At 44.8% G+C, this 26,980-nt stretch overlaps 1 protein-coding gene across 5 annotated transcripts in view; it reads right to left on the bottom strand.

The window, feature by feature from the left end:
* The window catches only part of PALLD (palladin, cytoskeletal associated protein), a 376,343-nt gene that overhangs the window by 208,571 nt on the left and 140,792 nt on the right, over positions 1–26,980 (bottom strand). For all 5 annotated transcript variants that reach the window (XM_059926713.1, XM_059926714.1, XM_059926715.1 and 2 more), the window contains exons 3-4: positions 15,331–15,509; positions 4,208–4,274 (exon numbers count right to left, since the gene is read on the bottom strand). In XM_059926713.1, the coding sequence (XP_059782696.1) occupies positions 4,208–4,274; positions 15,331–15,509 (246 nt within the window). The remainder of the gene's footprint in view (positions 1–4,207; positions 4,275–15,330; positions 15,510–26,980) is intronic.

Here is a 26,980-nt window from a genome sequence, read left to right as displayed (position 1 = left end):
TAGGATTCTCTATGTATAGTATCATGTCATCTGCAAACAGTGACAGCTTTACTTCTTCTTTTCCAATTTGGATTCCTTTTATTTCTTTTTCTTCTCTGATTGCCGTGGCTAAAAATTCCAAAACTATATTGAATAATAGTGGTGAGAGTGGACAACCTTGTCTTGTTCCTGATCTTAGAGGAAATGGTGTCAGTTTTTCACCATTGAGAATGACGTTGGCTGTTGGTTTGTTATATATGGGCTTTATTATGTTGAGGTAAGTTCCCTCTATGCCTACTTTCTGGAGGGTTTTTATCATAAATGGGTGTTGAATTTTGTCGAAAGCTTTTTCTGCATCTATTGAGATGATCATATGGTTTTTCTCCTTCAATTTGTTAATATGGTGTATCACATTGATTGATTTGCATATATTGAAGAATCTTTGCATTCCTGGGATAAACCCCACTTGATCACGGTGTATGATCTTTTTAATGCGCTGTTGGATTGTTTGCTAGTATTCTGTTGAGGATTTTTGCATCTGTGTTCATCAGTGATACTGGCCTGTAGTTTTCTTTCTTCATGACATCTTTGCCTGGTTTTGGTATCAGGGTGATGGTGGCCTCGTAGAATGAGTTGGAGAGTGTTCCTCTCTCTGCTATATTTTGGAAGAGTTTGAGAAGGATAGGTGTTAGCTCTTCTCTAAATGTTTGATAGAATTCTCCTGTGAGGCCATCTGGTCCTGGGCTTTTGTTTGTTGGAAGATTTTTAATCACAGTTTCAATTTCAGTGCTTGTGATTGGTCTGTTTAAATTTTCTATTTCTTCCTGGCTCAGTCTCTGAAGGTTGTGCTTTTCTAAGAATTTGCCCATTTCTTCCAGGTTGTCCATTTTATTGGCATAGAGGTACTTGTAGTAATCTCTCATGATCCTTTGTATTTCTGCAGTGTCAGTGGTTACTCCTCCTTTTTCATTTCTAATTCTACTGATTTGAGTTTTCTCCCTTTTTTTCTTGATGAGTCTGGCTAATGGTTTATCAATTTTGTTTATCTTCTCAAAGAACAAGCTTTTAGTTTTATTGATCTTTGCTACTGTTTCCTTCATTTCTTTTTCATTTATTTCTGATCTGATCTTTATGATTCTGCAAACTTTGGGGTTTTTTTTGGTTCTTCTTTCTCTAATTGCTTTAGGGGTAAGGTTAGGTTGTTTATTTGAGATGTTTCTTGTATCTTGAGGTAGGATTGTATTGCTATAAACTTCCCTCTTAGAACTGATTTTGCTGCATCCCATAGGTTTTGGGTCATTGTGTTTTCATCATCATTTGTTTCTAGGTATTTTTTGATTTCCTCTTTGATTTCTTCAGTTATCTCTTGGTTATTTAGTAGTGTATTGTTTAGCCTCCATGTGTTTGTATTTTTTACAGATATTTTCCTGTAATTGATATCTGGTCTCATAGTGTTGTGGTCGGAAAAATACTTGATATGATTTCAATTTTCTTAAATTTACCAAGGCTTGACTTGTGACGCAAGATATGATCTATCCTGAAGAATGTTCCATGAGCACTTGAGAAGAAAGTGTACTCCGGTTTTTATGGATGGAATGTCCTATAAATATCAATTAAGTCCATCTTGTTTAATGTATCATTTAAAGCTTGTGTTTCCTTATTTATTTTCATTTTGGATGATCTGTCCATCGGTGAAAGTGGGGTGTTAAAGTCCCCTACTATGATTGTGTTATTGTCGACTTCCCTTTTTAGGGCTGTTAGTATTTGCCTTATGTATTGAGGTGCTCCTATGTTGGGTGCATAAATATTTACAATTGTTGTATTGTCCTTCTCTGTCTCTTGTAATAGTCTTTATTTTCAAGTCTATTCTGTCTGATATGAGAGTTGCTACTCCAGCTTTCTTTTGATTTCCATTTGCATGGAATATCTTTTTCCATCTCCTCACTTTCAGTCTGTATGTGTCCCTAGGTCTGCAGTGGGTATCTTGTAGACAGCATATATATGGGTCTTGTTTTTGTATCCATTCAGCCAGTTTATGTCTTTTGATTGGAGCATTTAATCCATTTACATTTAAGGTAATTATTGATATGTATGTTCCTATTACCATTTTCTCAATTGTTTTGGGTTTGTTTTTGTAGGTGTTTTCCTTCTCTTGTGTTTCCCGCCTAGAGAACTTCCTTTAGCGTTTGTTGTAAAGCTGGTTTGGTGGTGCTGAATTCTCTTACCTTTTGCTTGTCTGTAAAGGTTTTAAATTCTCCGTCAAATCTGAATGAGATCCTAGCTGGGTAGAGTAATCTTGGTTGTAGGCTTTTCCCTTTCATCACTTTAAATATGTCTTGCCACTCTCTTCTGGCTTGCAGAGTTCTTGCTGAAAGATCAGCTGTTAATTTTATGGGGATTCCTTTGTATGTTATTTGTTGTTTTTCCCTTGCTGCTTTTAATATTTTTTCTTTGTATTTAATTTTTGATAGTTTGATTAATATGGTCTTGGCGTGTTTCTCCTTGGATTTATCCTGTATGGGACTCTCTGTGCTTCTTGGACTTGATTGACTATTTCCTTTCCCATATTAGGGAAGTTTTCAACTATAATCTCTTCAAATATTTTCTCAGTCCCTTTCTTTTTTCTCTTCTTCTCCTGGGACCCCTATAATTCAAATGTTGTTGCATTTAATGTTGTTCCAGAGGTCTCTGAGACTGTCCTCAATTCTTTTCATTCTTTTTTCTTTATTCTGCTCTGCAGTAGTTATTTCCACTATTTTATCTTCCAGGTCACTTATCTGTTCTTCTGCCTCAGTTATTTGGCTATGGATTCCTTCCAGAGAATTTTTAATTTCATTTATTGTGCTGTTCATCATTGTTTGTTTGCTCTTTAGTTCTTCTAGGTCCTTGTTAAACGCTTCTTGTATTTTCTCCATTCTATTTTCAAGAGTTTTGATCATCTTTACTATCATTACTCTGAATTTTTTTTCGGGTAGACTGCCTATTTCCTCTTCATTTGTTTGGTCTGGTGGGATTTTACCTTGCTCCTTCATTGGCTGTCTGTTTCTCTGTCTTCTCGTTTTGCTTAACTTACTGTGGTTGGGGCCTCCTTTACGCAGGTTGCAGGTTTGTAGTTCCTGTTGTTTTTGGTGTCTGCCCCCAGTGGCTCAGGTTGGTTCAGTGGGTTGTGTAGGCTTCCTGGTGGAGGGGACTAGTGCCTGTGTTCTGGTGGATTAGGCTGGATCTTGTCTTTCTGGTGGGCAGGACTGCATCCGGTGGTGTGTTTTGGGGTGTCTGGGACCTTATTATGATTTTAAGCAGCCTCTCTTCTAATGGGTGGGGTTGTGTTCCTGTCTTGTTAGATGTCTGGCATAGGGTCTCCAGCACTGTAAATTGATGGTCATTAAGTGGAGCTGGGTCTTAGTGTTTAGATGGAGATCTGTGGGAGAGCTTTCGCCGTTCGCTATTACATGGAGCCGGGAGGTCTCTGGTGGACCAATGTCCTGAACTCGGCTCTCCCACCTCAGAGGCTCAGGCCTGACACAGGGTTGGGGCACCAAGACCCTGTCAGCCACATGGCAAAATTCACAGCTGCTTGGATTCCCAAATGCAGAATGAAGTCCTTTAAATCTGAGGGCCCAACCCAGACGCCAGCTCTCTGGTGGTGGATCCTGGACATTGGTATTCGTCATGCCTCCTCAGCTCTTCTGCAGCAGATGGCGGGCAGGACAAACGTGGTGGCCGTCTTTGCTCCCAGGGAGGATGGGAACAATTTTACTTTATTTTTGCAAAATAATTAAGATACTAACATTGTATGTCTTCGTAGGATAAACTAAATTTTGAGATTTTCATGCCAAGATCTAACTAGAAATAGACTTTAGCCAAATGGAAACCCATTTCTGGCCTATTTAGATGTGTTCTAATATGTATGGATAAGTTGTTTGACATTTACGTTTTAGTAATGATTTAAGTAATTTTCTCTCAAAACAAGTGTTCCTTTCATACATTTATAACCTGTTAGTTGTCATTGAAACTAACATGGTGGATGGTTAGACTTTGGCACATCGATGATGAAATGCGGATTTCAAAGTTCAAATTCATAAGTTAAACACTGTGTTCCAGGTTCAAGCATTTGGTCCTTGATTGATTGACATCAGCTGACCTCTTCAGAGCACAACACAAGTGGCATCACACAGCACAATTCTGTTGACAGTCTTTGCTTATAATTGATGGAACTGTAGGTACTTACTGTGGCATGGCTCCCGGTTTTGATTTGAACGCTAAACTTTCACTGTCAGAATCTGTTGAACTGGCACCTGAGTGGGAAAAAAAAAAAAAAAAGATGTAAGTACTATCTATAATTGCTTCCAAGGGTAATGCTCTTCACTCAGACAATAATGTACAAAGTCTTATTTTGAAATAGAAAATGGTTCAGACCATTTTTACTCACAGTGTTTTTTCAGAAAATCATTTAAAAAAAGAACTACCAAGAAAAGCTTTCTTCAAAGCAGTATGGGTTTAGTGTCAGATTTATTATCAGTTTCATTTTTGTCCCTTTGGCCATCATAACCACAATTTTAAATGGCTTATCAACTGTGAAATAAATGCATGTGTGTTTGTGTGTAAAACATCCATAGTTTTAAACTTCAAGTCTTTCCCAGAAGATTACATGGTGTGGATTATCAATACCTTCATTTCTCATTAATTAGGAGATGCTTTCTGGCTCTGATATGGCTTCATTCTTGAATAGAAGGGTTTCTAATTTTGGATCATGCCTTAAGATATGCCTTAAGCAAATTCATCTGCTTCGTTATTGTGTTTAATTTATGGGTCACCTTGTTGGATTTTTAGGCCAAAATGCAAACTGTCCTTACATTTTAATGCTCATGTATTTTGTGACAAGAGATTTTAGGTAACACTTAAAATAACTGTGATGGTTAGAAGTACATTCTTCTTTTTTAATTTATTTTTGGCTGCATTGGGTCTTCGTTGTTGCACGCAGGCTTTCTCTAGTTGTAGCGAGTGGGGGCTACTCTTCGCTGTGGTGTGTGGGCTTTTCATCGCGGTGGCTTCTCTTGTTGCGGAGCACGGGCTCTAGGTGTGCAGGCTCAGTAGTTGTGGCTCACGGGCTTAGTTGCTCCACGGCATGTGGGATCTTCCTGGACCAGGGCTCGAACCCATGTCCCCTGCAAGGTGGATTCTTAACCACGGCACCACCAGGGAAGCCCCAGAAGTACATTCTTGATACTTCTTTTATGAGACATACTTAACTCGAGTTATTTAAATTATCTATTTAAAATATCTTAATGTAAAATAATACACACTTATAGAAAAACGATGTAGCACAGAACTGTGTGATATAATAGTGAAAAACAGTAGGTCCCTTCCCTGGTGCCATTCTGCACACGCTAACAGTCTGGCCTGCATTTTTCAGATAAATTGAATGTATTAACAAACATACAGTGGCCTCCCCTCTTATTGAAGGGAGATAACGTTCCAAGACCCCAAAACCATGGATAGCACCAAATCCTGTTAGTACTATTTTTCCTAAATATACACACCTAAGATAAAGTTTAATTTGTAATTTAGGCACAGTAAGAGTTTAACAACAATAACTAATGATAAAATATAACAAATATAACAATTATATTACGATTATAACAATGATAATAAAGTTATATGAATGTGGTCTCTCTCTCAAAATATCTTATTGTACAAATTTGATGCCTTTTCTATCTTAACTAAGCATTTACACACTGTGGCTGTAACTTTTAGGGTTTGAGGCACGACAGCAAAACTAACACGGATTTCTTTTTCCTTCTTCACACCTGTCGGACAGAAGATTTGTTCTTACCGTATATCTTAGCAACCTCAGCATACTTTTTTTTTCCTTTTCTTTCCTTATTAACTTTCACCTTTCACTTGAAGCACTGCACCGTTTCTCTGGCATGTCTGAACTGCTGGCATCACTCCTCTGGTGCTTTGGGGCCATTTTTTGTATCAATAAAATCAGGGTCATTGAACACGAGCGCTGGGACAGTCAGCCTGACAACCTAGGTGACTAACAGGCAGCACACGCTGAACAAAGGGATGACTCACGTCCTGGCGGTCGAAGCTGAGGCAAGCAACTTCATCACACTGCTCAGATGGCAAAATTGAAAACTGATCGTTTATTTCTGGAATTTTCCATATAATATTTTTGGATCACAGTTGACCGTGGTAACTGAAACTACGGAAAGTGAAACCTCGGATGAGGGGGGATGGCTGTGTATCTGTGCATGTATTTGTACAAATGGAATCACACTACATGTGATTTTTGTTAACATCTTTATTGGAGTATAATTGCTTTACACTGTTGTGTTAGTTGCTGCTGTATACATGTGCTCTGTGTAGTTGGTTCTAGTTGCCTGTTGATACATTGAGAATGTCCACGTTTACCTAATTCTCTTGCAAGACTGCCTCGTGCTCCCTCCGTGACTGTTCTCTACCATGGCTTTCCTGCTATTACTGATGGTAAAAGCCCTGCTTAGGTGACTGCAGGGTGTTTGTGGTCCTTCCTGTTTATTTCTACAGCAACCCCCAGGCCTGGACCTGTCCTCCCAACTCCCTCTCTCAAATTTGTCTTCATCTCTGTCAGGTTAATTTTCCTGTAACACACCTTCCCTGTTTAAAACAAAATAATAAACTTAGATGACCTATGAGTTCTGCTCAGTAAATTAAAAGCCTGCTATTTCTACTCGTCTTGTGCACACCGGCTGTGTAACGAGTCCCGCGCACACCCGGCTGTGTAACGAGTCCCGCGCACACCCGGCTGTGTAATGAGGATGCCGGCGTAAAGAGCACACTCCTCCCTGCCCTTGGGGAGCTTCCATTCTATGCGGACACAGACGCAGACAAATAAACGCATGACGTGGTGGTGAGTGAAATGGGACAGCATAAAGCTGGGGGTCCAGGGAGGGATGGGAATGCAGGGTGCAAGGGAGCCTCTGCCAAGAGGGGCTCCGGATAAAGATCAGAGGAGCGGAGAGCTCCCCTTCCTGGCCTCTCCCCACGTCTGAACCTTTAATTACATCATCCGCTCTCGGGGGAAGCGCCTACAGGGTCCCTCCTTGATTTCTGTCCTTTCCGATGGGCCCAGATGTGTTCCGTGCTGCCTCTTCGGAGCTGCTCAGCCACTCAGGACATCACACCTCTGAGGACTGGCCTGAGGTGTGGCCAGGAAGGGCGCACCCATTCTGAGTAGTGCCATGTGCCTGGCCATCGGTTGGGTCGGCGTTTGGTCATTACGATGATGAGCCTCCCTAAGAGGGGAAGCTGCGTCCAACTACAGACCAGAGACCCGAGGAGCCAGGGAGGGGAAGGGGCTGCGTGAGGCCACGGGACTGCACGGCTCCCCCAGACCACGCGTCCCCGCCCCCAGCCGCCGTCTCTGGTGCTCAGGGCAGGCCTGTGACTCTGCTGGGATGAGTGACGGGGGGTGAGCTGGGGGAAGAGCCAGCAGCCGCGGGTTTGAGGGATGGGGGAAGGCCAGGGACACAGGGTGGGTTTGGACACTGGCCAGCACGGCTGGACTTGGTGTCTGGGCACGAGCGTGGTCGAGGGGCAAACTACCTGTGCAGGAGGAGCTAGGGAAACCGAGCAAAACAAACAGCAAAGCAGCAAAACCAGGTGGCAGACAAGGAGAAACGCTGGCACCCCGGCAGGCTGGGGTCAGCAGGGCACGGTGGCCCGAGGGCGGGCAGCCCCCACAGAGCCCGGAGAGCCCTCAGGAGCAGGCAGAGCCCCGTGGACGGCATCAGAGACACTCAGTGGCCAGAAGCCGGGGAGAGGAATAGCTATTTTTCATCTGATTCCCAACGTTTAGATCATTGGAAAAATCCCCTCTGATGATTAAAAAGCCATTACTGCTTTCATTCTTTTTTGCGGCTTTTTCCTCACTGACTTGCCGGGAAACAAGGACCAGAGAGGTTCACGTCCACTGGATAAGGATGCGTTTGCTGGTTTTTGCACACCTGACCGAGCCTGCTGGGATCTCAATGTCACCTCCCACCTGGGGTGGGGACAGAGCTGCTCTGCAGGCCCCCTTTCTCCAGGGCGATCCCCCCTCACTCTCCTTGTGTCCCCACCCCTCGGTCCCCAGCTCTGCACCTACTGGTCAGGGGAGAACACCCCTGGCTCAGGGAGACATTCATCCGTGTCTGTTTCTCAAATCCCATCTGAAAGGGGCAGGGCCCCAGCGCTTGTGGTCACCCCCTGCCCGTCTGCTCATCGACTATTCACCTGCCTAGGTGTAGGTCACCTGTGTCTACACTGTTCTCCACACAGTGAGGAATCAATGCCGGTGGTCCCTGAGCTGCTCTAGTGATGGAGAGCAGGCGGGAAAGTCACAACCATGAGCCTCCCATCTTGCCTTTAAAAGGTGCTCCCTCACCATTTTAAAAACTTACCTCGTGTAATACTTCCTTGTAGGAAAAGACCCAGAAAATGCACAATAGCAAAAATTAAAGAAAAAAATCATTCGGAATACCACCGCCCAGACACGTTGGATCGTATCCTCCTGAAGTTTACCCCTGTGCACATATATAACAAATAAAATATTATGATGTAATACTGTTCAATTTCTGGTTTTTCCCCACTCAATACATTGTGAAATGCCTTTCCACGTTAATAAACATGCTTTATAGTTTTCTAATGGCTGCTTCAAATACATTTGTGGCGATTTACCAGAATTTGTTTCATTCTACTATCAACAGATATATTTATTTCCATTTTAAACATCTCCCCAGAAGGGTGTGTAAAATACAGATACAGTCAGCCCTCCATATCCACGGGTTCTGCATCTGTGGATTCAACCAACCGCAGGTCAAAAAATATATATACATATAATTCCAGAAAGTTCCCCAAAGCAAACTTGCCTTTGCTGCCCACCAGTAACTATTTACATAGCATTACATTAGGTATTATAAGTAATATAGAGATGATTTAAAGTGTATGTAGGTTACATGCTAATACTCTACCATTTTATATAAGGGACTTGAGCATCCTTAGATTTTGGTATCCCTGGGGGGTCCTGAAACCAATCCCCTTGCAGATACTGAGGGACGACTGTAGGTCAAAATGCCCATTTCCCCCATATTCATGGAAACACCATGTTTTAATTATTTTTATTTTTGTCAATCTAATATCTTCCTTAGTAATATAGAAAAAGCTGTATTTCTGAGCGGAAGCAAACTGCATACAGCTTCAACTTCAGAAAATAGGAAGTCTTCCTAAAAGCAGATATTAACCATTAAAAAAAACCCATCTATTTATCTTTCTTTATTTATATTTACACTTTAAGTCCCTGAGTGACTTTAGTGAATCCGGCCATGGAGTTAGTTCATCGTTTGGTCCATGTTTGCTTTTCAAAATTAAGGTGTAAATACACTCTGCTCCCCGCTCACACTACTCATTCTTTCCCCTCTCCTTTCTCAGTTACTGTAAGTACCAGAAACAATCATTTGCTGTCTCAGATAAGAGTAATTGAAGCAATGCCAACGATTTAAAAATTTATAAATGATGAATGACTATAAAAGCATTAAAATGAGTTTTTAAGGACTGCAATGACAGGCATAGATGTTCGTGACGGATTAAATTAAATTAAAAAAAACATACCAAAGAGTATGTAGAATATACACATTTAGATAAGAGATTGAACAATAAAAATTTTTAAGAGTGGCTGACACAGGGTGGTGGGATTACACATGACTTTTATATCTTTATTTCCATGTTTTAGATTTTTTAAAATGAAAATGTGCTATTTCTATAACAGCAACAATAGCTGACTGTGTGTCAGTCTCCCTCTAGGGGATTAACTCACTCATTTCTTACAAGACCATCAATTTCTCCAGGCAGAGATGGAGAAACTGAAGCAAAGAGCCATCCAATCGCTGTTCTGGGTCTTGGAGCTGGGAGCTGGGCTGGCCAGAAAATACCATGAAAGATATTTAAAAATGAATACTGTGGAGAATGGGCAAAGCTGAGCTTAGACTCCGTCAGCTTCTCACAGCAAGTCTTCCAGATCCAGCAGAAGGAACCTTTCGCTCAGAGAGGCTTTGTCCTGCTGCATCCACAGGGACCGTTCCCTGTATAACATTTCCACACACTTTGAAATGTCACTTAAAAGGGGCACACGTCTTATCTGATTGTGACAAGCTCGGAGAACCTACAAATAAACATCACACAGGGTCTGCAGGCGTGTGCCACGGTCAGAATTCCTGCCCTTCCCCACCGTCTTTATGCTGTCCCCTCCTCCCCCATCCAGCTCAGCTCCCCAACCACTGGGTCGGGGTTGGGGGTAAGCCAGCCTCCTCATCGCACACTTGGGAACCCCCCTCCTGCCCCCTTCGGTGCTCCCCGAGCTGTAAAGATCTGTGCCGTCCACGACAGGGTCAGGAGGGGCGGCAGGGGCGCGAGCGCGGGATGTCCACGTTTATTTCACGTGTCTGTGCTCACCTGTCCCATTTCTACCGTGAAACTGCTGAGAGCAGCTCTTCGCCACCTGCACGCTGTGGGCGGAGTCCGTTTCCTTCTCTTTTTCCAGGAACCGGCTCCCTGGCGTCCCACACTCCCCCAACCCCACTGCAGGAACCGCGTTTTCTCGCCTGGATCGTTTTCACCAGCGTGGAAATAGACTCTAGTAATTCTGCTACGAAAACCAACAGGCAAACAGGCTCACAAAGCATCCTGACCCGGCGCTCCCGTCCAGATACGGGCCCCTGGCTCTGCCGCTGCTTAGGCAGAACCTCCCCGGCGCCCACCCATGCGTCTCCGTGCGTCCTTCCGTGTCCCGCAAACGCGTGGCGCTTGGCCCCTCCAGGCTCTCCGAGCCCCTTACTAACATCACCCACAGCATCCACACCTGCCCCTCCTTGTCCTCAGCGCTGGCCGCCGGCAGCGGGGCCCGAGCTGCCCAGCCCTCCCCCCCCAACACCGACCCGCTCCCCCAGCCTCCCCGCCCCAGGGCCCTCCTCTCACGCTCCTACGCCGCACGTCGTCCCGGAGCATCTCCGCGTGGGGAGGGTCACCCAGGCTCAGACACGCTCCCGCCCAGTCCTGTGTCTTTGGCCACCAGCTGCCTCCTGAAGCTCCCAGTGTACGTCCTCGCCCTGGGCACTCACTGCACCCGCACGGCCACCTGCCCACACGTGTGTCCACTCGGCCGTCCAAACGCGGATGTGCAAACGGATCACCTACGTCCCTCTGTGCCCCAGCCCGCTCCTCGTCTCCCCATCACAGACGACTGACGGTAGAGCCAAAACCCACGGGGTCTGCTCGTTCCCGTGGCCCCTCAGCCCACACCTAACCCGCCACGTGGCTCTGGAGCCTGCCTGCCTCTGTCCCGTCTACACGGCGTGCTCCTGCAGCCCCGCCATCTCCGTCCGGTCCTGCCCCGGCACGCTTCTCACTGGGCTCCCGATTATAAGCCAAACATCAGTTTAAAAATGGAAATCAGATACTCTGACTTCTCAGTTTAAACGCTCCGCGAGTGGCGATTTTACGTAGAACAAAGGCCGGCCAGCTAACGGTGACCACAAGGCGCCACGACCCGCGTGAGCTGCCTGCCGCCCGGCTGCCCCCCTCCGTGCTCCTGGGCACACCCGCTCCTCCTGCCAAGCCTCGCCCCTGCTTCTGCCTGCAGCACGGTCCCCAGCGGCCTCCCCATCGCTTCCTCTCAGAGCCCAGACTGAGGTCGGCTGTCACCTCCTCAGGGAGGCCCCCCTCCCCCTCCCCTCACCCAGCTTCCTTCTCTTCCCAGCACCTGCTGGCTGGGGCTGGGGCTATTTATGAGGGGGGCCCGTCCCTCCTTTCCTGGAGTGCGGGCGCAGCGAGGACCGAGCCCTGCCTGTACTGCAAGTGTCCCCACCCAGTGCCCGGGCCACCGCCCGCCGTCCAGGGGACCTTCAGTGAACACGCGACCAATGACCAAAAGCCCAGTGGTGTCCTGAGATGTTCCAGGCACACATCCCAGGCCTGTTACTGGATGCAGGTGACCACCCTGCTGCCCCAAGATCCAAGGTTCATCTGCATTTTCCTCTGTGGCTGTTCAGACTTAAGGGGTCACACTGACTGGGTTTAGTCCTTGAAGCTCAGGGGAGTGTGAGTGTGTGTGTGAGGTCTGGGGCCCTACAAGTCTCCCTAAGCTGCCGTCTCCTCAGTCACAGAATGCGGTGATTTTTGTAAGGATTAAATGAGATAATCCAGGTGAAAATGAAGACCAGGGCTCGGTTCCTAGTTAACACTAGGAGATAAAAGTTAGTTCCTGGTTTTTTGGGGGTTTTTAAAAACAATTTATTTTATTTATTTATTTTTGGCTGCATTGGGTCTTTGTTGCTGAGCACAGGCTTTCTCTAGTTGCATCGAGCGGGGGCTACTCTTCGTTGCGGTGCTGGGCTTCTCATTGCGGTGGCTTCTCTTGTTGCGGAGCATGGGCTCTAGACGCATGGGCTTCAGGAGTTGTGGCACATGGGCTCAGCAGTTGTGGCTCTTGGGCTCTAGAGTACAGGCTCAGTAGTTGTGGCACGCAGGCTCAGTAGTTGTGGTGCACGGGCTTAGTTGCTCCGCGGCATGTGGGCTCTTCCCAGACCAGGGCTCGAACCTGTGTCCCCTGCATTGGCAGGCGGATTCTTAACCACTGCGCCACCAGGGAAGCCCCTTAGTTACTGTTCTTAAACTGAAATTTCCTCGATATCATTCTAAAAGTTGCTGCACAAGGCAGTGAAATTTAGACAGTTTCCAACTAGTAGGTTGTTAAACTTTTAGGGAAGATTTTCTCGAGGTTCTTAAATCTATAGAAAGCTTCCTACCCTCTGGTACGCACCTCCACCCCCATACTGCACGCTGACATAGCAATAGCAATGTGGTTTAGGGACAAGAGATCCTCCTGAGTCTAATGTAGTGCTGCAGTAAGGAAGACATAAACACTTCTTCCTTTCAGTCATAACAGGAGCCTAAGAATTTATGTGAAATTCTCTCCCATTTCATGTAATTGTTCTTAGGGATAAAAATACACCAAAATCAGGCTTTTAAAAAGTTATCACCCATATTTCACGGGGACGATGAGCCAGTTTCCTAACGCACTTTCCAGGAGGCTTAGGAAGCTGATGCTTAAGGGCTCTTCATTCCGGCTCTGCCCAGACCCCTCCTCTCCTCAGCACACAGATCTAAAGCCAGACCCACAGCTGGCGGGCCGTCTAAGCCAGTGCAGGGTCCTCAGGTGCAAAAAGGGACACTGGGAACACCCGCCACCTCTGTGGAGCCCTGGGCGTGGACCACCCGTGGCAGGTAGAACGGGGGGTGCTTCTCCCACGTTAAGTAGCTCATGCAGAGACCCCAAAGGCAGGAGAGGACTGCACTGCAGGGGCTTCTACGTGGCAGAGCTCAATTTAATGAAATAAAGTTAAAGACCGTGGCATGCATGTTTTGGGCCTCCGGAGTCAGATCCTGAAAGTGGTTTCCAAGGCAGAGAAATAGCTCCTCTTATTCTATGAAAGTTAGTGTGTCTTATATACCTTGCAGTTAATCTTTTAAGTTCATTTGTATCCTTATAACACTTTAGATATCTGTTATATCACTTATAACATCACTTATTTTATATTCTTTTTTTAAAAATGTATCCATCTCTGCTGTTGGATTGGGAACTCCTTGATAGCAGGACCCATCCCCATCATATCCGCACCCACGCTGTTTGGCACAGAGCAAGGCCTTAATAAACGTGGCTGAATCGAGTTGGTAGACTAGTACGTAAAACTGACGTGATTTAATGTCTGTAGTACAGAAACAATCCACACTGAAGTACCCATTTCTAGCAATCTTGAAAGCAAATAAAGCATTTAATTTTAAGCAGCTCTAGTTGAACTTGGTTTTGGAAGACAAATCTGACCATCATCAGCAAATGGTTTTGTTTTGTTTTTTTTAATGGAAGTTTAACTTTCCTCCTCCGTATTCTAAAATGCTTCAAGAAGTTTGCTCCACAGCCAGCCCATGACTGATACTGCTCGCTTATTAAATGTTAAAAATCTTTTTGCCATTCTTTTCCTGTTCATTTAGCACTTTGAGATACATGTGACATAGCGAATAGGATATGGGCCCTGGAGCAAGACAGACTGGGTCCAAATCCTGGAGTGACTTTGGAAAGGCCCCTTTCACCTCCCCAGGCTCAGTTTACCCGTGTGTAAAAGGACCCTGATAACACCTCACAGGTTCATGGTGAGGTTTAAATGACGCCTGCACGTGTGTGTACCTGTAAGTGCCATGTCGCATCACTTATTGTTAATACAGCAGGTTTGCTCTTATTAGCAGGACAAGGTCCCCGAAGGAGCTCACAGACGCTTTCAAAGACAATGCAGGGGACCCTTTTATTAAAAGTAAAGGCACATAGTTTTAGTCAGCAGTAACAGTTACTTCTAAAACTAAATTTTTTTTTTTTTTTTTGGCCAGTTCTTACAAGGGCTATAAATAATGGTTCACATCTTGCTTTCTTCTACTTTAAAAAACAAAGAAATTTAGTGCTATTAAACAGTAAAAAAAATTTAGTAAAAAGATGAAGATTAAGGTAGTGGAGACCTCGAGGATTTCAATTTTCTTTCTGTGTTCCAACTACTATTTTTAAATGCAAGCAATTACAAGGCTACTCACCAATTTATGGCTTTAGGGACATAGAACACTGGTGTTCAAGCCACTTCCAACTTAAATGACTGATATTGATAAAAATGCAACAGTGATGTAAACTATATACTTTGATAGCAAGTTTTCTTATTCCCTATAGGCTGAGTCTTGTCAAAAATGAATTGTTAGAACAATAGAGATATTCTGCTCTCTGCCCACCCCTATTTAATGCAACATTGATTCTGGAAATTTTTTCACCTAGTGATTGCAAGTTCATGGTACGCTTAGCAGAAATAGCAGCATCCTAACAAAAAAGGAAAAGTTCTAGAATTTAATAAAAATGAGAACATTTAAAAATATTCAACCACTTAATATCCCTGTGAATGATCTCCTAAGTCTTTTAGAGTTTAACTTTGGTTGATAGGTCTAGTATTTCTAGTATTTTAATATGTCCCCATTCTTTGTCCACCAGAGAAACCAGAAATAAGTTGGACACTTAGTATTCTAAATAAATTCACATAGCTGAAATGTTTTAAATGAAAAGGAACAAATGTTGACATCAGACATTGTCGACGCAGACGTACACCCAAGTGTCAGAGCCGCTCGATTTATCTGTCCTGGAGGACAAATGAGGTTTGACTCACAACGTTGGAAAATCACGTTCACAAGAGGCAACGGGCCCCTGCCCACTCGGCACCCCACGCCTCACCCCACATCCCTGGGTACCTTCAATGAACACCTCGGCGGATGTGGTGTCAGAGCCACCGGGGTTCGTGGCCAGGCAGGTGTAGCGCCCTGTGTCGTCCTCAAAGGCCTCGGCTATGACCAGCGTGTGCAGGTCGCCCCCGTCCCAGCGGATCTGGATGTCGGGACTGTTGTGCAGCTCGATCCCCTCACAGAACCATCTGCTGGCCAAACGGAAGTCGCAGGACAGGAGGGAGAGAAAGGAAAAGGGGACGTTTAAAATAATAAAGCAGAAGTGAAAGGCAAGATGCTGTGTAGCGAGATGCTTGTCTGAAAAAAAAGACCTGTGTCCGTGTTACTGACCCTACTAAATGCTATTGCATTTGAGACCATGAAATGCATGGCTAGACAATTCCCATGGGTTTTCTTTGTAAAGCACCTTGTACATTTCATCAACCTGGAAATAAGGGACATCATCACACTGGGAAAGACCATTTCAGTTACAAAATGGAAGGAACACAAATTCCAAGTGTCTTACAAAAATGTTTTATCACCAGTGCCTCTCACGTCTATTACAATTTTATCTATTGTTCTTATGTAAAGAAAAATATGAAAGTAATATAAACATTGTACTCAAAATACTTAATGTACAGTATCAAGGGAGACATTGTCATGTTATAGACCCTGGGCAGCAATGTTCCTGTTGACCTGGTCAGCTGGGCAGGAATGGAGTTAACGCCTTACACAGTTCTGATATTTAGAGAACCTTCCAGCCGCGTGCCCGGCCCCCATGATGCGGGCAGGGGCAGCAGTGCTCTGTAATTCATTCTTGCTGGTCTCACCCCTTCCCATCGACCGGGCCCTTGGTGTGGGAGGTGGCAGGTGGCCAGACTGTTTTTACGCGGGTTCCCCCTCACATGCTTTCCTTTATTCCCTGAGCACCTCAAACTCTCAACAGGATTTTTACAAAAAAATACGAAGCTGCCCTAACCCTCCTCCCCACAAATGTGATTTAGTTTTAAAGAAATACGAAGGAACGTGCCACTGACAACTAAAAAGATTGAAGTCTCTGGGACAGAACTGTCCATTTAGCTCTTAATCAGCACTGAGAGATTTTTCCCTGAGTCTGATCCTCTATAAAATTCTTTGGACTTGGCATCCTTTTTATGTCAGTGAAAACTAACCTTTTCTGCATTTAGATAGCATAATATAGGCTTCTGTCTATATTTAGTCTGAAAGTAAAGTTAATAAAACAAGCCAGTTTGCTAATACTTAGCATATTAACTCCAGAAACTATATTAAAAAAATAAGTACAGGATATTTGGAAAAGGACAGACATGACTTCGGGAATTAAAAACCATATAAAAAACCCCAGCCAACTGAGCATCTATGCAATGCAAGGCATATTGCTTTTGAGGCAGTTGAGAAGGGCAGTATTTCATGATTCTGAGTAGTTTGTGATTTCCTTTGTTTTCGTAAAGTCTTGGAGAACATTCTGGCCGAGAACCATTTTCTAGTCCCTTCTTCTCTGCTCTTTCCACAATCACAGTCGAGACCCTGCCCCCCCGCCCGGAGAACCGTCTATGGCTTCACTGTTACTTGACCTGAAGTCTTTTAATTGATCTCTTCATCCCTGGCAAGCTATGGATTCTTGATCCTGTGGCAGGTGAAAGCACTCGACACTCTTCCCTACATGAATCATTGCCTAAACTTTAAATCTTTATTGTCTGCTTTCCTGTAACTTGGCCCGGATTTTCTTTTCCATCATGTTCCCATACGAATCCTGTTTCTGTCAAATATCTGCGTGGATTTCCCATTTCCTATGCAGCCCTCATGTGTGACCTGCTTCCTCTCTGCTCCCTGCAGTTCTCCCCTCACCCTCTGTGCTCATCCCAGCCTGGAGCTGCTCTCCTCACGAGCAAGCGAAAGCCGCCTTCAACAGATTCAGTTCTACTGAGCGCACGCTTGCCGGGCACCTCCCACGTGGACGGCACCACGTCAGGTACTGGAGGCCACAGGGAGAGTCAAGCCTGGTGGACTCTGGAACCAGCCAGAGTCGAGGTGTCTGTACGTTACCTAGGGTGAGTTACCCTGCCATAAAACGATAAGAACCAACAGTCAGAGGGAAAATGAAGCGTGAACAAACGCAATGAAGGTTTAAAAGAGAGGACGATTAATTGCCTTGGTTAGATGTGCTCCTCGGGACACCCCTGCCGGCCACCCCAGGGCTGTGACACCCTGACCTCAGGCAGTGCACACAGCCTGCAGGCCACCGCCTGCTTTCCTGAGGCCCGTGAGCCAAGAAATGGTTTCCATGTTTTTAAAGGTTAGGAAAAAAATCAGAAGAAGAGTATTTTGTGACACATGTTAATTATATAAAGGTCAGATTTCAGAGCCTATAAATAAAGTCTTGGGGGATCACAAGTGTGCCCCTGAACTAACACAGTGTCTGTGGCCACCTTCGCGCTGCAGCGACAGCTGGGCTGCTGGGACAGACTGCACGGCCCACAAACCCTGCAACAGTTATTATCTGGATTTTACAGGAGAAGTGTGGTCCTTGGACCAAGGGCATCAGCACCATTTAGGAGCTTGTTAGAAATGCAGAATCTCTAGAGGTCTCGCAGAAAACTAAAAATAGAACTACCATATGATCCAGCAATCCCACTCCTGGACATACCCTGAGAAAACCATAATTCAAAAAGATACATGCACCCCTATGTTCACTGCAGCATTGTTTACAATAGCCAGGACATGGAAGCAACCTAAATGCCCATCAACAGAGGAATGGATAAAGAAGATGTGGCACATATATACAATGGAATATTACTCAGCCATAAAAAAGATTGAAATAATACCATGTGCAGTAACATGGAAGGACCTGGAGATGATCACAGTAAGTGAAGTAAGTCAGACAGAGAAAGACAAATATCCTATGATATCACTTATATGTGGAATCTAAAATATGACACAAATGAACCTGTCTATGAAACAGAAACAGACTCACAGACATAGAGAACAGACTGGTGGTTGCCAAGGGGGAGGGGGTAGTGGAGGGATGGATTGGGAGTTTGGGATTAGCAGATATAAGCTTTTATATATAGAATGGATAAACAACAAGGTCCTACAGTATAGCACAGGGAACTATATTCAATATCCTATGATAAACCATAATGGAAAAGAATACTTTAAAACAAGAATATATATATATATATGTATAACTGAATCACTTTGCTGTACAGCAGAAATTAACGCAACATTGTAACTCAACTGTACTTCAATAAAAAATTTAAAAATTTAAAAAATAAAAGAAACGCAGAATCTCAATCACCATCCCAAGCCCACTGAGTCGGTTCAGACCCCAATGATTCACGTGCATGTGAAGGGGAAGAAGTTCTGGTCTGTCACGCGTGGACCACGCCAGCCTGCATCATCACTTCTTGAGCAGAGAAACCGTATTGTATGTGTTCTGTATCTGCAAAAATATGTTCTGTTTGTTTCTCTCTCCTCTACACTCAAAAAATCGTAGCCTTATTCACTTGACAATTGATGCTATGTCACTTCCTATTCTCCGTGGTGTTTCTTTATATCATTACTTGAGGCCTAATGCATTTAGGCCTTACTTCCTCATCCAGGAAATGGACTCTTTTTCATTGATCCATAGTGTACTGCACGTAGTTGGTGCTTTAAAAATACTTACTACCTGCCACTTGTTACTTTAGAATATGCTGCCCAAGAAAAAAACAAATGGTGAAGGCTCTGTGGCCTAATAGATTTGGAAGATGCTACCTATTATACACATGTATATGTATATATCGCTCCTTCATGTAATTAAGATTCTCTTATTAAAGGCCCTCAGAAGCCCTGCAGAAAACAAATTAGTTTAATATTGTTTAATCTAGCATTCATTCATCTTACTTGGCCATGCAACTCTTTCTCATTTTGCATCTCCTAACATCCCATGTGTATGCTGCACGATGCTTTTCTGGCACATTCATCCCATAGAGCCTGCAGTTTTTAAAAAATGAATTAAGATCAATTATAATCTGGGACTTCCCTGGTGGTCCAGTGGTTAGGACTCAGCGCTTTCACTGCCATGCCCCAGGTTCGACCCCCGGTCGGGGACCTAAGATCCCGCAAGCCGCATGGTACAGACCAAAAAGAAAAGACCGATTATAATCTGAGCAATCATGATAAGTGTAAGCCTGAAGAACATGATCGGTAAGCACAGTAAAGTACTTGAACTACACTGAACACTGGCGAAAAGGTTCAGGTACAAATGCACTCTGGCCACAGCCTAACACACCTATCTGGTCTTGGGGATGGTGCCTCGTGACACCAACATGGCACGTGGTGACGTGGGTGGTGCTTACAGACCCCAGGGAAGCCCTGGCTTTTGCTTTTTAAACACTCATGCTTTTTGTTCTCCAGTCCCATGGATGACATTTTTAAAGCATCTCAGGTTGTAGCATGTAGAAGAAATAGTGCAGACAAAAGACTAAATTTGTCCAAATCAGGCAGCAAGCCTAAGACTTAACGTGAGTCATTCTGTGGCTTTGACACCGTCAGGGAAAGTCAGAGGGTTACGGGCCCAGGACCTGCCACGGGACCAGTTCTACACTGTCGAGATGGGGGCTGTCAGGGTGTGGCCTGGGGGAGGGGAGAGGCTGCAGATATCGAGATGGGGGCCTCCCTGGGGCACCAGGCAGGGCCCATGGCTCCAGCCACTGTTCGGATAAACGTGTGTCTGGTTCACGACTGGAGCCGCAGCGGCCTCACAGGGATGTTCGGCAGAGACCGTAGGAAAGTCGTCTACCTTCCTGGTCCAGGCTCTTTATCTGAGGACAGGAGACCTCGCTATAAAGTTTCATAATTCTGAGGTTCTTGGTGAAATGAAAAGGTTGTATATTTAGTGAGTGCATGAAAAATATTTCAAGAAATGATGTAGGGAATTATTTGATGAAAGGTGTAAGTCATGAACGGCTTTGCTTCTTTGAAGGGTCTGAGGATATCGCGGTGTTTCTGAGGCCATGCACCCACGTCGGGTCCCTGAACGTGTGGGTGGATTCAGCACCTTGTCACGACCCCCACCGAGTCCTTCGCCTTCTACGGAATGAGTCTGCCCCTGCCTTCCTCTCCCACGAGGACAGAGGCTCCGGCGGGGCCCGGCCTCATGGCCGCGCTCACGCAGCTCCCCAGGGCTGTGAGCTCCAGCCCCGCGTCTGCACACGGCACCTACTTGCCAGGTCTTTAACCGTCTGTGTTTCTGACGCTTTGACGTCCTGGCCTGGCTGACCCTGGAGACATGGCCCCTCCCAGGGCTGCCGGTTCCTGGAGACGGTAAGTGACACCTTCCGGCTCCTTTCCAGTGAGACTCACCAACCCAGAGCCCATCCCCGCCTGCAGGCCCTCCCACTCGGGCCACTGTCCACCTGCTCCAACGCCCAGAGCCAGGCGGTGACAACCAGGACAGCCCCGAGTCCAGAGCCGATGGCCCCATTCAGAGCAGCCCCGGGGCCTCCCCCTGCCCCACCCAGCAACCCTTCCTGCAGGGACACAGTGAAGGCCCCCCTCCCCTTCCGCTCTGCCTCCTGACCCACCCTGGGGACCCCCTGTCCTCCCCGACCCCATGGCGCAGGGAGCTTCCTGCTCTGGGGCCTGTGAGTAATAAAAGCGTTTCAGAGGCATCTCCTCCTGATCTGTCAGCCTCACCACACCTGAATCATGACAACACCTGCTTTTTCATACACTGAACTCATCAGAGAAGAATAAGCTTACAAATGAAGACAGGCTGGAACAGATAAATCGTTTAAATAACACCTATGGTCGTTTCTGTCCTCAGGGGTGAGGATCTGGACTCAATTGCCTCTAAAGTAATATGCCTTGCATTCTGTAGATGCTCAGTTGGCTGGGGTTGTTTTTCATGTTTTTTTTAATTCCCAAAGTCATATCTGGTCATTTCTGCCTGAAGATGCCCACAGAGGGAAGCTGATCTGCTCTCACCTACTCGAACTGAAGTGCATTTACAAGGCACAGCATGAAACTCAAAATCATCAACTCCACGCATATGTCAGAGGAGGAAACCAGTCTTCTCCACTCTTCTGTAGCCGATCAAAGACACATGGCCTTCTTATCTGACCTAAGAAATCCTGAAGGTTTGAAGTCTGGACACCACGAGGTAGCGGATGAGCTAAAGTCACTTTATTTCATTAAATTTCTTAACATTTCCATCAGCTTCCTGGCAAAGGACTCAAAACACTTAGTATTCTTTAAAGAAGAGGTAAGAGTCAGGGCTGTTGATTCAGTTTTGACCTGCAATTTATCCTCCATTAAATTCTTATTGCTAGCGCGGCTTAAGACAAGCTAGAACGTAAACACGCAAAATCAACGCAGGCCAGGTGTGGGGAAGGCACGGCACGGGTGTGACACCCCGCCACCCCCCATCCCGAGGCAGACGTCATTAACAGATCGGAATGTCTTCAGCTAGCGGAACCGAGTGCCTCGGAGTGGCAGGCGACACAGCAACCGAAGCACAAGTCTGTAATGGAACACACTGCCGTCCTCACCTTGGTCTCCTAGAAAACACATTTCACTTCCCTCCAGATCCTGGAAGCTGCTTCTAGTTATTACACGGTGAGAGCGGAAAGAGACCTTGGTTGAGATGCAGCCGTGTGGAGACATGTCCTGTGCTAAGACAGAGCCTACTCGGGTAGAATTCCGCTGAAGGGCACGTGGACATTTTTTCATCCCATTTCTAATACCTGGAAGCCATTTATTTAGTGGACAGGACACTGGACAGCACAGTAGAAAATCAAATCCAGATATCTATATACCCATTCTGTACCTCTGATAAATTTCAGCTTTCTGTCATACTTCTGTTACCATAAAATGGTAAAAACATATAATACAATCTCACAGTTAGGATGAGGAGGTGATACAATGTTTGGGAACAGTGATAGTTCGTAAGGGCTTATTTGATTCAAATGAAGGGAAGGAGAACGAATACTTATTAAATGCCTATTATACGCTATGTGCTTTGCAAATATGGCCTCGTTTTACCTTCCAACAACCTTGTGAAGTAGTTGTCATTGTACTGAAGATACAGGCAGCTCCCATTTATCTACAGAACACGGACGATTAAATCCAGACAACCTGCACACTTCCTTTTCCTCAATACTTGTAGTTTCACCTTTCACGGAGCTTTTTACTATGGATAGAAACAAGCTGTAACACAGTTTCCTGCTTCTTCCTCTAATCTCTGTGGAGCCACTAAGCTGCTATGTAATTGCCACTCGACAGCAGCTGAGAAGCAAACCTTGCCCATCGGTGTGCCCGGTAAATCCCCAGTGAAAAGAATTAAGAGATGCTCGCGTCACAGCAAGCCAGTTGAGACCGGTTGTCAGATTCTGAGGCCACTAAATGGGGTATGAAAATAACCCTGCATTAGTTAGAAATAAAATGTAAACGGGTTAGGAGATGCAGTCTCATTCATTCATCCATTCACTCATCAAGCAATCATTTATTCATCCATCAAGGGGCTTACTGCACTTAAATTCCAACCCAGGGACTGACCAGGGTACAGATGGCAGATAAACCGGGTTTTTCATCTCATGAGACTAGTAGTAGGGAAAACGGAGAAGAAATCCCAATTATAGACATCAGGTCATCTAATGAAATTAGGTTTTCCTACCACATGGAAGCAGGTACTGCTTCAAAAATCTTTAAAGATTGGTTACAGCCTCCAGCTTACAGATTCAGCTTGTTATGGATAGAATACTTAGGTTGAAATCAATTTATTAGAGACAGGATAATGTTGATGGACTTCGTGAGTCTTGAATTTTTCCTTTTTATTCATAAAGGATTATAACACGTAGAAAAAAAAGGACTGTAGTATTTAAAGCTCTATAAGATGGCATATTTCTTTATATTATTCTGTGCTGGATTTTGAAATCAACAACCTTTTAATATACATATACATGTATACTGCTTTTTGTTGCCTGTCTTTTTTTCCTCAGGATTTTTTTCAAACATTCCAGCCTAAAACATGAGACAGTGCCAGAAATTCAAGGTTCCTATTATGGCACCAGCAGGATGTGGTAGGATTGAAATTCAAGAAGGTGTTTTACACAGAAAAGTTTCCTATTTAATTGTTCACTTTCTACATTTCAAGGTGAGGTTAAATGTAATGGCTGGCTCGGTCTGAGCCCGATGTTGGAGGAGAACACCTGCATCTGACTGCAGGCCTGGGAACTCTTCAGTTGGGATGGAGAGGGGTCAGGAGAATAAGTAAAATCAGGGGCACTGCAGCTGCTTCTGAGCAAGCGGCTGTCTTTGGAGACCACCAGCGGTTTCCACTGTGGACAGTGTAAGACAATTTCAGAGTTTACAATGCGGCTTTCCTGGTTTCCTGCCCTTCTGACCCCTGGCACCTGGCAGCCAGGCTGAGAACTGCGTACTGGAGCTGGGATACACGTCTGGGCAAGCTCAGAACGCTCTGGTTTTCCAAGACAGGGGAAGAGTGTTGGTTTTTATGGCAATAAATTCAACTGCTAAATGAGAGGAACTAACAAATCCACTGGCAAAGTAGAGTTTATACTTCCCAGCATGGGAGATGGATAGTTTATGTTAAAAAACCACATATAGCACCACTCGGCTTCCAAGCTGACTAGTAATATCTATTCTAGTACTTTCACTTAAAAGGAAATATATATTTTAGGACTCACAGCTTCTTTTGGTGTCCTTATTTTTCTGTACCACAACGATGTATCATGGAAATTTTCTGCACTCTGTATTTTAAACATGTGGCTTTTAAAATGAACAACTCTGACTTAGAAAACTTACAAAGCTTCATCAGTGGAGCATGGCTAATATTCTCCAACGTTGCTAAGGAAAATGGTAAATCTCCGAAGTCAGTTAATTGAAACAAGGAGGCCTTATGAAATGAAAGCCTTTAAATACAGTTGAGTTTTCATTCTCTCCTATAAGGCAGTTTCCTTACGCTCATGGGGAAACCGAGTTACATTCAAAGCTTTCTGCTTTGCTTCTCCACTGATTCGTACTTCTCAGAAGTCATCTTCAGAGGGTGTCAGTGGTGATCGCACAAAGGCAAATCCAGCCCACAGCGGTCCCTTCTCCAAAGCGCAAGCAGCCACATGGCTTCACGCAAGCGTGTGCTTGGAGAAAAGGAAGAAACCGGCTTCTTTAATGCTAATATAACGGAAATAAAGGGTAGAGAAAACACCAGGGACAGGAGTGGTTCAGCAATGGTTCCGTTTTCCAGGTGCCCTTTCTCCCAAAGGAAGGGCAGCTTTCTGCCCTGAGCTGGAAAATCACCAACATGAAACTGGCAACCTCTGCCCAACATGAACCTCGCTCATGCCTATGCTCACAGGCAGGCCGTCTGCCAGTATCCCACTTCACGCATCCTCAATTAAGCACCAATTAATTTTTTTTTTTTAAATAAAATAAATACATTTATTTAAAAAAATCACCATACAACTTAACCAAACTACTTGAAAGAAAAAGTAAAACTCTCAAAAAGCTTAGCCATGTTAAGACAGAATATGTATATCTATGTAGGCATTCACACTGACAGCCTCAAGTCCTGCTTAAAAGATGCCAGCAATGATAGAATCATCACATATATACACTAATATGTACAAAGTAGATAACTAATGAGAACCTGCTGTATAGCACAGAGAACTCTACTCAGTGCTCTGTGGTGACTAAAATAGGAAGGAAATCCAAAAAAGGGGATATATGTATACACATAGCTGATTCACCTCACTGTACAGCAGAAACTAACACAACATTGTAGAGCAACTATACCCCAATTAAAAAAAAATGATAGAGTCATCAGGAACAGCAGCTCTAGAAGCAAACAATGAAAGCTAAATAGGTCCATCTTCGTAGTTCAGAGTGGGGTCGATTTTACAGCAAAAATGCAGAACAAAGAGAACCAGATGAGTTGATGGCTGATATTGCAAGAAAGAGCAGAACATCAGAGGACCTGACAAGGAATGCTCCCTGTAAGGAAAGGTTTTCACTACCCCTCCCCTTATACACACCCTCTCCTTTCCTATGGGGTTTCTTTCCTTAAGCACCAATTAATTTTTATGGAGCAGTTTTTGTCTTGTCACCAAAGATTTCTTAATTCTTTACATGTGTTCCCATGAACCACAAAACACACCATGTTTATTCTGTCGAGTGGATTTATAGGCAGACCAAAGTGAAGTTATTCCTTGGCTAAATCTACTACGGCTATAATTTCATGACCGCTTAGCTTGAGGGCCAACAGCTAAATCAGTGTGGACAACAGATGTACTTTAACCTTATGGTCCAAAAGAGACCAATAAATAGATTGATGTTTTGAAATTCAAAGCCCAGGAAATGATAAAATAGATTTTGAACTGAAACCAGACTCACGTCTAACAATTCAAATCTCTAATCATCACTTTATCTCCCAAGACAGGAAGATAAAAGATGCGGGGTGGCAGCGGGGGATCAAGTAGCCCAGATAAAATGGAACTTCAAAACTAATTTGACCTTGTTTTGTTCTGACCGTGAGAGGTCGCCTCACGTCTGGACACTGTGAGCAGGCAAATATTTCATCACTGTGCCTAACACACAACTGTACAAATAGGCAAGTGGAATTTACACCAAGTCCGTGTGCTGCCAGAAGCTGTTAAAAAAAACCTCAGGCTGCTTCTAATCGGTTCCACACTGAGAAGGTAGTTAGCGGATTAGGGCTGGGAGTCCGCAGTCTCGTTCTGGTTCTGCCTGGTTCCACAGACTAGCCCAGCTGAACAAGACCCAGTCCTTCTCTCTTTGGGGCTGAGCTTCCTTGTTTGTGAGGCATGAACTAGACCCGCGTTTCCTCCAATGTGTCCCTAGAAAGTAGTTCTGCAGCCAGTGGGCAGATACCGTTGAAAAAGGCTTCTGCGGCCTATAGGTTTATGGAACACCAGGGAAACAAAGTTAAACATCTGTCTTTACTATAGAACTTTGTAGCACTGCGTGCCAATGTGCACTGAATTTCCAAGACAGAAAGATGGCAGGCATCACTCTCAATCCTACTGGACCACAGAAGACGTGCCTTGAGGATGAGGTTGAAGACTTAGCGTGATGCGGACACACAGCGGGTAGAATCATCACTCAGATCCCACCTAACCCTACGACAGTGACATCTGATACCTGCCTACCTGTTACGACTGCCTCTTCCAGTGCCCGTGATGGCATCAGTGAGGTGCCTCTTTCTCCACCAGCCCCAGAATGGGTTGAGTCCCTCTCTGGGCAGCCACTCCCAGTTGGCTAGACTTGGCACCTGAATCGAGACATATTTGCCATGCTGGATTTAACAGGCTATGTTTAAGCATCATTTTCTTAGGAGTCAATGTGAAATGCTGATTGCTAACCTCCCAACTATCCCTGACTATTAACTCTAAGGATTTTCTTTCCCCTTTTTTTCTGACAAGCTGCCATTTTGCCATGGCACATGAAGTTACTGGGTTCTCCCTGCCTTTGGAAAATGCTCAGGGTGACCATACAACATAATGTCCAAGTCAGGGCATTTCTGAGTGAAGTGACAGGAGCACACAGGGACTGTGGCCGGCAAAGCAGTGTAGACTTCACTGCCAGTGCAACGTGAAAGTGTGACTCTGGCTTTCGCGGCTATTTTGACTCTGTAAATGTGATT

This window comes from Balaenoptera ricei, chromosome 6 (assembly GCF_028023285.1).
Source record: "Balaenoptera ricei isolate mBalRic1 chromosome 6, mBalRic1.hap2, whole genome shotgun sequence".
In the NCBI taxonomy this organism is placed as follows: domain Eukaryota; kingdom Metazoa; phylum Chordata; class Mammalia; order Artiodactyla; family Balaenopteridae; genus Balaenoptera; species Balaenoptera ricei.
This window is presented reverse-complemented; position numbering and strand designations above follow the sequence as displayed.